This window comes from Tinamus guttatus, unplaced genomic scaffold (assembly GCF_059628265.1).
Source record: "Tinamus guttatus ecotype Peru unplaced genomic scaffold, ASM5962826v1 Tinamus_guttatus_pri_ptg000254l, whole genome shotgun sequence".
Lineage (NCBI taxonomy): Eukaryota > Metazoa > Chordata > Aves > Tinamiformes > Tinamidae > Tinamus > Tinamus guttatus.
In genome coordinates this window covers 488,169-499,953 of record NW_028288788.1, presented here as the reverse complement: position 1 = coordinate 499,953, position 11,785 = coordinate 488,169, and the positions used below count along the sequence as shown (strand labels likewise).

Genomic DNA, 11,785 nt, shown 5'->3' with positions numbered 1-11,785 from the left:
CAACCTTTGTACCTTTCTGTAGCTCCATTATTTACTGTTCAGATTGTAGAAAGCAGTTATTGGCCAGTCTGTACTTGTGCTTTCAATAAATTTCTTCTGTATTCTTTGCTTCTGATTTTCCTATCTTTTTATTGTGCTTTTTTTTTTTTTTTTTTTTTTTTTTTGCTTCTGATTTTTCCTTCTAATGTAATTTCAGCTGCCTCATTTTACAACTTTGCCTTTCCACATACCTCTGGGCTAGCGGAGCGTGTTCCCAGTAGGAGGTTGGGAAGGGAGCGGATCTGGAGCCGCTTTAGGGATCCCCTGCAAGGCCCCTGCTCCAGCCTGGGGGCTCAGAGGTATGGGGCTGTAGGGCCTTAACTGATGCTCTGCCTTTGTCACCTTCCAACACATTTTGTTCTCCATGTTCCTAAACTTTCCGTATACTCCAGCTAATATCCATGGAATAACCAACTTCCAAGTCAAATACATATTCCTCTCCGCAGTTTGATGCTCTAAATGTGTGAAAGCTTTCTGGATGCTGCAGCGTGTTTCACAGCCAGGTCATGTGTGTGTGAGGGGATTCCTCCTTCATTCCCAGGCCGTGGATACCTCGGGGCTGCCTGGGAAGCTCCATGGGAAGCACCAGGGCCCAAGGGCTCCATGCGGTGGCAGAGGGACCCTCCAAGGACAGCGCAGGGAGCAGCTACCCCCCACCCCAGGGCTAGGGCTGATAATGTGTTTGAATAGACTTCCCTGGGGCCTTGGGCCCTAAACAATAAATATGTTGAGCTGTTCCTTTCATGGCCCTGTTGTTCTCCATCCTTTAGCTGCCTCCCCTTTGTGTTGGCTCCCCAGCCTGGTTTATAGGCAGCTCGAGCACGGCTTGAGCTCCACCGTTACTGAGCCGGATTCTGCGGGAGCCTCAGGCTCCTCCACGCCATCCCGCTTGTTCCTTGGAGCTGTAATAGGATTTGTAACAGCTGCCTGTCCCTTGCCCATCGCTGCCTGCGTGTGAACAAAGCGGAGCCGCATGCAGCAGCGCCCGCGGGAAGGGGGCTCGGGGCTGCGTGGGGAAGGTCGGGGACCGGAGGTGCACGGCCCTGTCCTCCTCTCTCCCTGCAACTCTCCTTTCTCCTGGTTTCCCCCTGGAAACCTCCCTTCGGATTATTATTTTGTTCCCCCTGGTGCTTGTGGCTCATTAATCACAGGAAATTTAACGCAGCCGGATCCCTTGAGGAGGGAGCGGCGGAGCTCGTGGAAGCTGCACGGTGGGGTGGGAAGGAGGCGCAGGGAGGGAGCAGCTCCTGGTGCTGCTGTCCCTGTCCCACGGGGGCTGCCGGCAGCGATGGCGGGAGCGCTCGGGGCTGCGTCTCCCTGGGAAGAGCGGCTTGTGCAGGGGCGCGAGCAGCACCGCTGGCTGCTGCATCCCCCCGTGCACTGCTGCATCACGAGCATCGCCGTAGAAATGCGGTGTGTGGTGCATGCAGGATGCACGGCCGCGTGGGGTGTACGGCTGCATGCATCGCTGCAGAAATGCTGTGCGTGGTGCACGCAGGGTGCATGGCTGCATGCGTCGCTGCGGAAGCACCGTGCATGGTGCACGCAGGGTGCACAGCCATGCGCATGGTCACAGAAGCACCGTGCATGGTGCACGTGGGGTGCACGGCTGCATGCATCGCCGTGGACAGGCCGTGTGTGGTGCACGCAAGGTGCACAACTGCATGCATCGTTGCAGAAACGCTGTGCATGGTGCACGCAGGGTGCACAGCCACGCGCATGGTCACAGAAGCACCGTGCGTGGTGCATACGGGGTGCACGGCTGCATGCATCACTGCAGAAACGCCATGCGTGGTGCATACGGGGTGCACGGCTGCATGCATCGCCGCGAAAGCACCGTACCGTGCATGGTGCACATGGGGTGCATGGCTGCATGCATCGCTGCAGAAGCACCGTGCATGGTGCACGCAGGGTGCACGGCCGCATGCACCGCTGCGGAAGCGCCGCATGTGGTGGTGCACATGGGGTGCGTGGGCACATTGCCGTGGAAACGCCACGCGTGCCGCACAATCGCGCGCATCGCCATGGAAACGCCTGGAAACGCCGTGCGCATCGCCATGGAAACGCCGCGGCGGTGCATGGATGTGCGCGGGGAGGCCGGGGCGCAGGGCCCGGCGCCAGCTCCGCCGCTGCTGCTTGGCACCGGCACCGGTTTTGTCCTCGGAGCCGGCGCAGCGTCGGGGTGTTCACTCTGCGCAACCACAGCAGGATGGTGCCCGCTCCCACCCGCGCTCGCAATGAGGCTGCCCTTTTTCCAACAACATGGTGAAACACCTTTTCCTACGTTTTTTTTTAATCGGAAAATGCTGACTTGGGGAATCCCAAATTTCCAAGCAGAGCACGAGGGCTTCCCGGCTGCCTCCAGCCCAGGGTGCTCCCTGTGAGCTCCGGTGCTCAGGGCCAGATCCTAGTGGATGAACTTGTCCCAGTGGATGTGGCACCCTTGGTTTCCCAGCCAGCGCTGGGAATGCCCCTGTCCCCTCCATGCACACAGGGTTGGGACTGACGCCGCCTGTTCCCCGCAGCATTCCCAGTGTTCCCAAAGCAGCAAGCGCTGGTGGAGCCCAGACCAATATTTGCAGAGGCCGGGACTGCCCCGGAGCTGTTGCCGGAGTGCGGAGAGGGAGATGCTGCCTGCGGAGGGGCGGTTTTTAGCATAAATGGTTCAGGAGAGGAAACGGGAGCCGAGGGCTCCAAGGGCATCCCCGGCCCTGCAGGATTCCCGGCAGCCCATCCCGCTGCTCCCCGCGGAGCAGGATGCTCCGGAGCACGGCGGCGCTGCCGGGGGGCTCGTGTCGCCGCGGCGGTGCCGGGGCCTGGGGGCTGCGGGAACAGGGATGGCTGTTGCTACGGCAACGGCGGGCCCGGGAAGCCGAGTGTGAATCCATCCGTCACTGTAATGAGCCGGGAGAGACGGTGGGGGATGCGGAGCAGGGAGAAGGGGAGGGCGCTGCCGCCCGGGACCTCGGCCCGGGATGCGGCTTCGCTCCAGGAAGGACAGGGAAGGGCCGGGCTCCGGCTGGGGCTCCACGGCCGCGGGGTGGGAAGCCGCGTGCCGAAGCCCCGACGCGGCCGACCCGGCTTCACCTCCATTGACGGGAGCAGCCGGCACCGGCCACGTGCTGCCAAGCGGGAGGATCCGCGGGATCCGCGTTCCCGCTCCGGCGCTGCGGCTGCCCCGGCTTCCGCGCAGCCCTCAGCTCGGGCCGCCCCCGCTAATCCCCGCTCGGCCGGCGCGGAAAGTCGGGGTTTTGCCGGATTATCCATATGTTTGCAAGGCCGCGGCTCGGCGATATCCGCCCCTAATCCAATTGGCAGCAGCGGCTCCGCGGGCGAGCCGGGCACGGCAGCACCGCGGCTCCCGGCGGCACCAGAGCAGCCGCCTCCGTTCACGTCTTTATTGGCTCCGACCCAGCGCAGGGGCCGCCGCAGCCCCGACCCCCCGTCCCCTGCCCCGTCCCGGCCCTCGGCAGAGCTGGGAATGAGGTTCCCCCCCACCACGAGGCCACATCCCGATGGGCCCCCAGCTCCCCGATGCGGACGCAGCTTCGGCCACCCCGTATTTACAGAAGGCCCCGAGCGCGGCCCCAGGTCCCTCCCGCCCCAAAACCACCCGGCGGCACCAGCACGGGGCTCTGCGACCCCCCCGGTCCCACCCCCGGCCGGCTGCACCCCCCCTCCTGCAGGCAGATTTACAACCCCCAACAAGCTCCCCCTTCCCGCACGGAAACGCAGCCCCGGAGCGGGAGAAAAAAGGGAAAAAAAAGAGTCACCGCATGGGACAGGCCCGGCCTGGCAGGGGGGTCACTCCTTGAACCTGCGCCCCGGCGGTGCTTTGCGGTAGTAGCCGTCGGCCTCCACGTCCGTGCGCGCGTCCGGCTCGGCGGGCGGCTTGCGGCGCAGCGTGGCGTCGCGCGCGGCCGCCTCGTCCTGCTCGCCGTCGCTGAGCGAGGAGCCGGGCGAGAGGCGGGCGCCGCGGCGCAGCTCGCCCAGCTCCAGCCCGTCCTGGGCGCCGCGCGGCGCCGGCAGCTTCCACTCCCAGGGCCCCGCGGCGGTGGCGGCGGCCAGGTGCACGACGGGGTGGTGCGGCGCGTGCGCGTCGATGGTCACCACGCTGCCGCTGTCGCGCTCCGAGGGCGAGCGGTACTGCGACGAGTCGGAGCTGCCCGACGACGACGACGTCTCCGAGTGCCGCGCGCCGCCAGCGCCGGGCTGCTTGGCCATGGCGATGACCTGCACCAGGCGCGGCGGGTTGGCCGCCCGCGGCGCCGCCGCCGCCTTCTCGGCCACCATGACCCACTTGGCGCGCGCGGCCGCCCCGGCGCCTGCCTGGCTCTCCTCGGGGATGTGCACGAGCGGAGAGGGGCCCGCGCGCGGCGGCAGCAGCACCCGCGGCCCCGGCGGCGCCCGCTCGGCCCCGCGTGCCTGCACCGTGGGGTAGAGCGAGGGCGGCGCTCCATCGGGCGCACCCGGCTCCTCGGCCAGCGTCAGGCTCCGGCCCTCCAGAGACTTCTGCTTCCACTCGGTGATGAGCTGCTTGGAGCGCGAGGCGTCCACGGGCACGTGGATGGTCATGTGCCGGCGCGCCGGGTCGTCCAGCGAGGGCGTGCTGACGCGCGGCAGCGTGTTGCTGAACGTCACCATGTTCTCCTTGGCCATGGGGCTGCGCGGGGCCAGCAGGTCCACGTCCACGCTGGCCCGCTTGAGGCTGCCCAGGGAGTTCTTGTCGCGCGGCACCGGCCGGGCCGCCCCCTCCAGCCGGCCCGGCGGGTTGAGCTCGTCGGTGCTCACCGACTTGTTCTGCTGGTACACGGAGTCGTGGCCCCGCTGCGTCAGCGCCCGCAGCGCGTCCTTGGTGGCCGGTGGCGCCGGCGCCCGCTCCGCCGGCGCGCGGAAGTTGCCCACCGCGTGGTACGCCTGCGGGGACGGCGGCGTCAGCACGGCACGGGCCACCCCGCGCGGCACCCGGCAAAGCCCCCGGCGCTCACCAGGTAGGCGGCGATCCCGGCGCCGATGAGGAAGCCCACGTAGACGTCGGCTGGGTGGCTGCGGTACTGCGTGATCTGTGTCAGGCCGCAGATGCCGGCGGCGATGGCAAAGGCGAAGACCAGGATGGGCTTGAGCAGCTTGGTGCTGTCCGAGATGATGGAATTGAAGTACATCTGGTGGCGGCAGGGACAGGCTGTTAGCAGCGGTACACGCCGCACTGCAAGTGCCCGTGCGTTGCAGCCGGGTGCACGGGTGCAGCCGCGGACATGACCCGTGCATGGCAATGATGGAGCTGCCTCCATCGGGGACGATGCCCGCTGGCCATATGCAGGGAGCCAGGCGCGGCTGGCGAACTCACCGAGATGTAGACGGCAGCGAATGCGGAGAGCGTCGCGTGCTGGGACGGGAATGTCTTCCTGCGGAGAGGCAGCAGTTTGGATTGGTGCCTGGGATGGGCCCGGTGGGTGCCGCAGCCCCTACACCCCTGCAGGTACCTGGCGGAGAGGATGGCCTGCTTGTCCGGCCCCGCGCAGATGTCCTGGGTGACGTAGGGGTTGGCGTCGCACGGGGTGCCCAGCAGCGTGTAGTTGGGCTTGCAGACGGTGAGGAAGAAGGGCGCGTGGTAGCCGGTGGCCAGCTGGATCACATCAGTCACCAGGGCCGTGGCGCAGAGCCCGAACACGTGGACACCTGCAGAGGGGGAGGTCACCCCAGCCCTACACCGTCCCGCTGCCCTGATGGAGCTGGACCCAGACCCAGAACAGCTCCTGTTCCAGGCAGAGCAGCCTGGGACCAGCCTCTTTGCTCCCCACACACCTGAGGGGACAGGGTCACAACGTACCCACAAACCTCACGGTGCGGCGCAGGAAGGAGTTGAAGTTGCAGCCGCCGGCGTTGATGCTGCCCTCGGTGCCGCCGCGGCCGCGCAGCCGTGACTGCAGGCAGTAGACGATGCCCTCGCCGACCATGATCTGCGGAGGCAGCGGGGGCTCAGGGGGGCTGGCGGGGAGGGGGTGCCAGGGCGGCCAGACCCCCGTGATGAGATGGGATGGGCCGGGACACACCGAGGCGGCGGGTGCAGCGAAGGCCAAGCTCAGCAGCATGAGCAGCGGGATGAGCTCCTCGCTGCTCTCCACGTAGGGCATGGAGAGCGCCCGGTCGTAGCACTGGAAGCCAACCTTGGCCGGCTTGAAGAGGTCCGTGAGCTCCAGGAAGTAGAGCGTGATGATGGAGGAGGCCACGATGGGCAGCTGCGGGGAGCAGAGCGCGCTGGGACGGCGGCCGCGCGGGACGCGGAGCCGGCCGCGCTGCACCCACCTCCACGAAGTAGAAGCAGGGCAGGAGGGTCATGCTGTCCTTGGGCACCTTGGCCTTCTCCTTGGCGGGGAGCATCGTGTTCCCTGCTGCTCCGTGCGGCGCCGGCTCCTCCGGGGCGAGAACGGGACCCTGGGGGCGAGCCAGGACCCCCCACCCCGCGCCGAGGGACCCCCCCGCTTCACCACGCCGGGTCCGGTGGGGGCAGCCCCGCGGTGGGGGCCGGTGTCACAACAGGTGGGGCCGAGGTGCGGCTGTCGCGACAGGCCGCTCTATCGCGACAGGCGGGGAGGGGGGGGCGTGCCGCCGCGGGGCCGGGAGGGAGCCGACAGCGCCCGAACCCCTCCCAGCCCCAATGGGAAAAGGAGGAAAACGGGGCGGGGGGGTGGAAAAAGGAGAAATAGGGGAGCCTGGGGGGCGGGCGGGGCCCCGCGCTCCCCCCGCACTCACCTGCGCGGCGGCGGCGGCGGCCCCGGGGCGCGGGCGGCGGCCGCGGCTCCCGCCGGGGCGGGGATGCTCCTGGCTCGGCGGAGCGCGGCGGCTTCCTCCCCCCGCGCCCCCCGCTCCTCCTCCTCCTCCTCCTCCTCCTCCCGGCCCCGCTCGGGGCGCGGAGCCGCCGGGGGCGCCGGGCGGGGGGCGCGGGCGGCGGCGGCGGCGGCGGGAGACAAAGGGCCGGGCGGGGCGGGGGCGGAGCGGGCGGGCGGCCCCGCGCGCGGAGCGGAGCCCGGCGGGGGGATCCGCAAAGCTCCGCGCCCGCGGGCGCCGCTCCGCACCCGCTAAGGGCCGATCCGCGCCCGCGGGCGCCGCTCCGCACCCGCTAAGGGCCGATCCGCGCCCGCAAACGGCAGCTCCGCGCCCGCTAAGGGCCGATCCGCACCCGCTAAGGGCCGATCCGCACCCGCAAACGGCAGCTCCGCGCCCGCGGAGGCAGCTCCGCACGCGGCAAGGGCCGATCCGCGCTGGCCGGGGCCGATCTGCACCTGACAAGGGTCGATCTGCACCCGACAAGGGCTGATCCGCGCCCGCTAAGGCTCCATCCGCAGCCACGGGAGCTGCTCGGCACCCTCGGGGTCACCGTCACCCCGGCCCCGCCGAGCTCAGTGCCAGCCCCGAGGACCCTGCACCATTCCCGGCTCCAATGCAGGGCTCTGTCCCGCTGGAGCGCTGGCAGCAGCCGGGGTTTCCCCACTGGGTTCCTCCACACCGGGACCCATCTGCCGCCTGCACCAAAACCCACCAAGCTCCTGGCACGGCAGGGGCTCCGGGAGCGGGTGGCAGTGCTGGGGGTCCCGCTGCCGGCACAGGGTCCCCCTCGGCTTTGCCACCAGGCGCGGGCACCGCCGCGGCCCCCGGGGAGCTGCGGGAATCCGGCGCGTGACTTGCATGGCGAAATTGCTGCCTGTTCCCTAGCAACAGGGCATTCCCGACGGGGTGCCCTGCAGCAACCCCTGCCACCACCGCAACCCCTGCCACCATCACAACCCCTGCCACCACCGCAGCACAGGCGGCAACACGGGACCACATGCCCCTCCGGCCGCCTCTCATGTGCCAACCTGCAGATAGACCTCGAAGCCACCCGAGCTGGAGAGCAGCCCCATTTCCTTTGTCCCTGCAGGTTTTCAGGGGCTCCAGCTGCAGCCCGATGGCTCCCTGCGCTCCCACCCAGGCGCCTGGAGCAGCCCCGAGCACCACGGAGCCCTGGGGTGGCTCTGGGTGTCCCTCTCCATGGCGCCATGCGGCCCAGCACACTGCAGCATGGCACAGCACGGCGCAAGGCATGGCAGGGCACACTGCCCTCGTTCCACCTCAGGCCCTAAGTGGGCAGAAATCTCCCTGCGTATTTAACATTTAAATCCTAAATCGCTGAAATCCCGGATTATGGAGCTCTCCATGCGGCTCTGCCACCCAAAAGTGCAGAAATCCGTGGTGCAGCCAAGCGCCAGCCACCTTAACACTCTCCTACCCGTGTGACACCCACACCTGCACCTGCATCTACATCCACACACCTGCACCTACATCTGCGCCCACATCTGCACCCACAGAGCCGCGTGGGGCTGGCCCTGTGGCTGGAGCAGCAGGGCCGGGGGTTGCAGGGGTTTGCGGAGCAACGCGCAGCAGGGCCGAGCGCCCCAAGTGCCGCGATGGAGGGAGGCAGCCAAGTGTCCCCCAGCCCACGCTGGTGTCACCGCGAAGCCGCCCTGCCCCGGGCTGTCCCCTCCTCCTGCTCGGCGGCGTTTCGCAACCGCCGTGGGTTTCGTTGAGGAAGTTTTGGGGAGGGTGAGACCGGACACACACTTGACTCTGCAGGCAATAGGAGCGGGGGGGACGGCGCCAGCGGCTCCTCCGGAGCTGGAGCCCGTCGGGAGCCGAGGCGGTGGCTCCGCTTAGCGGCACCGTCGAGAAAGGCAGAGGGGACACTTGGCCACCGCTGCAGCCAGCGCGACGGCCGCGGCGCTGCTCCCCGGCCGGGGCGGAGGCGGCCGCGTGCGAGGGGCCCCCGAACCAGCGCGGGACCCGCCGCGGCAGCGGGAAGGGCCCTTTCCGGCCGGTTTGTTTGTGCCGGGAACTCCTGACCCCGTTTCCAAGCCAAGAGTTTCACAACACCCCGTGTCACCCCCCCGCGCGCGCGGCCGCGCTGCGGAAACCCCCCTGCTGCCCCCAGCCTGTCCCTCCCGCCCCCGGACGGGGCATAAAAGCGGCTGCAGCTGAAGAGCGGCCGCCCTCGACGCCCGCGACGGCTCTCGGCCCCGCCATGGCGCCCCGTCCCGCTGCCCGCCCCGTCCTGGCGCTGCTGCTGCTGCTGGGCGCTGCGGTGAGCGGTGAGTGCGGCCGGGGAGGTGCGGCAGGAGCGGGGGCGACGGTCCGGGTGCTCCCCCTGGCAAAAGGGAGCTGGAGGCAGCTGGGTTTGCAGCGGTGACACCCGGGATCGCGGTGCTGGGATCGTGGTGCCGATGCCGGGATCACGGTGCCGATGCCGGGATGATGATGCTGATGCCGGGATCGCGGTGCCAATGCCGGGATTGTGGTGCCGATGCTGGGATCGCGGTGCCGATGCCGGGCTCACGGTGCCGATGCCGGGATCGCGCTGCTGACACGTCCCCGCTGCAGCTCGGCCCCGCGGCCGCATCCTGGGGGGCTACGAGGCCCAGCCCCACCTGCGGCCGCACATGGCCTCGCTGCAGCTCGACGGGGAGCACATCTGCGGCGGCTTCCTCATCGCCGAGCAGTGGGTGCTGAGCGCCGCGCACTGCACCGAGGAGACGTGAGTGCCGGGGACGGTGGCGACAGGGGGGACAGGGACCCCCCGGCTGTACCAGGGCTCCCATGGGCTCTACAGCCCCCAGGGAGGCTCTTGCTGAGCTGTTCCCTCCCCTGCAGGGACGGGAAGTTTTTCCAGGTGCTGCTGGGCGCCCACTCGCTCACGGCGCCGGAACCGCACAAGCGGCTGTACCGCGTGCGGGCGCAGATCCCGCACCCCGGCAGCAACGTCGACAACAACGAGGACGACCTGCTCCTGCTCCAGGTGGGCACCGCCGCCGGGACCCCACCTCGTCCCTGCTGCCCTCGGTGCTCCCCGCGGCTGCAGCCCCAGAGCCGCTCAGGAGCCACCACCAACCCCGTCCCCGCTTGGCTCCCCGCAGCTGGAGGAGAAAGCGGAGCTGAACGAGCACGTGAAGGTGCTGCCCTTCCAGCGGGAGCAGCGGGAGGTGGCGGCCGGCACGGTCTGCGAGGCGGCCGGCTGGGGCACCGTGACCCACAGCGGCCGCCGGCCCGACCGGCTGCAGCAGGTGGAGCGGCCGGTGCTGAGCCGCGACGAGTGCAACCACCGCACGCGCCACGACCACTCCATCACCCCCAACATGATGTGCACCGACTCCCGCAAGAAGGACACCTGCAAGGTACCCCCGCCCCGTCCCGATGGGCCTCGCCGCGCGTGGGGCTGCGCGGAGCCACCAACGGCCTCTCGCTCCGCAGGGCGATTCCGGCGGCCCCCTGGTCTGCAACGGGGTGGCCGAGGCCGTGGTCACCGCCGGCTCCCGCGTCTGCGGCAACTACAAGAAACCCGGCATCTACACCCGCATCGCGCCCTACGCCGCCTGGATCGACCGCGTCATGGAGGCCGTGTCCGGGCAGGGGGACGCGTCCTGAGCCACCCCTGGGCCCCCGCTCTGGGCCCCGCTCTGTCCCCGCCTGCAATAAAGTCACGACGATTCCTGAGCTGCCGCGGGTGGGGATGGAGCGAGCGGAGGGGATGGGAGGGCCTGGGCCGGGGGGGACGCAGTGGGGATGGAGCAAAGCGGGAGGATGGAGCAGGGGGATGGAGCAAAGCAGGAGGATGGAGCAGGGGGTTGGGGCAGGAGGGTGAAGCAGGGGATGGAGCACAGGATAGAGCAGGGGATGGAGCAGGAGGATGGAGCAAGGGATGGAGCAGGGGATGGAACAGGGGATGCAGCGGCAGGCGCAGCGGCGGGTGCAGCGCTGGGACTGCTTCTTCCTCCTGCTGCACCGGCTGTGTTTTCCCTCCCACAGGGGGGCAGGTCAAGTCCAGGGAGGCTGGAGCAGGCGGATCCCCTGGGCTGGGGGCTCCTGCGCGTCCCCCCGCCCCTGGGTCCAGGGGGTTGACCCTGCAGGGAGAGGGGACAGGGACCCATCCAGCCCGTGGAGAAGCTCCAGGATGTCCCTTCCCTGCGCAAGAGCCGCGTTGTCCCTGAGCTGCCCCATCGCGTCTGCACGGGGACAACCGGGCACAACCGTCCCCAGGCTCTGCAGCTCCCGCCCCGTCCCTCGGAGCCGCTGCAGCGGCGCCCGAAAAGGGCCCTGTCCATGTCCTGTGGTCCCCAGCGCGGGCTCAGGACACGCTGTGCCCACGCGGGGGCTTTGTCACACGCACAGGGACAGCCCGTGCACAGGGACAACCTGTGCACAAAGACACCGTGAAGCGGCTCCGGCCGCGGCTCCGGGCTCAGCGCAGCGGGATGGGAGCAGCGGGAAGGGGTTTTCCTGCAGAGCCACTGCTCCTTCCTGCCTTCGTGCAAACAAAGAGCAGCAGCAACCAAGCATTAAACAACCCCCACGCCTGCTCGGGGAGGGGAGGATTAACCAGGACCCAGATTGATTACAGTTTTACTTAAAGGGATAAGAGTTTTAACAAGAAGTTCTAGTTTCCTAATTAGCCGTTTCGTTTCCTTAATTACCCCTAGAATGGCAACGCAGAGACCTGCGCCACAGAGCAAAACATTAAATGGAGGAATCAAGAGGAACAAGCTCTTTGCCGTCAGTGCAATTTTTCACTGATAAGTGGAAACTGATTCCCACATGGAAAAGTATATATTAAATTGGGCTTGTTCTCTCCTTTAAGTGGCCTCTGGGGAGAGCTGGAGGTTAACGAGTGTGGGAGGAATTTGGCCAAGCCACGGCTCAGTGCAAAGCAGCTTCACTGGCC

At 68.1% G+C, this 11,785-nt stretch overlaps 2 protein-coding genes across 2 annotated transcripts; one reads left to right on the top strand and one right to left on the bottom strand.

Annotated features, from left to right (window-relative positions):
• Nucleotides 1–3,843: 3,843 nt before the first annotated feature.
• On the bottom strand, nucleotides 3,844–6,469 carry PLPPR3 (phospholipid phosphatase related 3). The gene is made up of 7 exons (XM_088526738.1): nucleotides 6,346–6,469; nucleotides 6,093–6,278; nucleotides 5,870–5,999; nucleotides 5,523–5,718; nucleotides 5,387–5,444; nucleotides 5,028–5,201; nucleotides 3,844–4,956 (listed from the first exon to the last, which is right to left on the bottom strand). Exons 1-7 carry the CDS (start codon nucleotides 6,418–6,420, stop codon nucleotides 3,844–3,846), a joined length of 1,932 nt encoding a protein of 643 aa, XP_088382864.1. The 5' UTR covers nucleotides 6,421–6,469.
• A 2,976-nt stretch (nucleotides 6,470–9,445) lies between these two features.
• LOC148594340 (complement factor D-like) lies at nucleotides 9,446–10,493 on the top strand. The gene is made up of 4 exons (XM_088526759.1): nucleotides 9,446–9,604; nucleotides 9,721–9,865; nucleotides 9,984–10,241; nucleotides 10,318–10,493. The coding sequence occupies exons 1-4, from the start codon at nucleotides 9,510–9,512 to the stop codon at nucleotides 10,489–10,491; spliced, it is 672 nt and encodes a 223-aa protein (XP_088382885.1). The 5' UTR covers nucleotides 9,446–9,509; the 3' UTR covers nucleotides 10,492–10,493.
• Nucleotides 10,494–11,785: the final 1,292 nt, after the last annotated feature.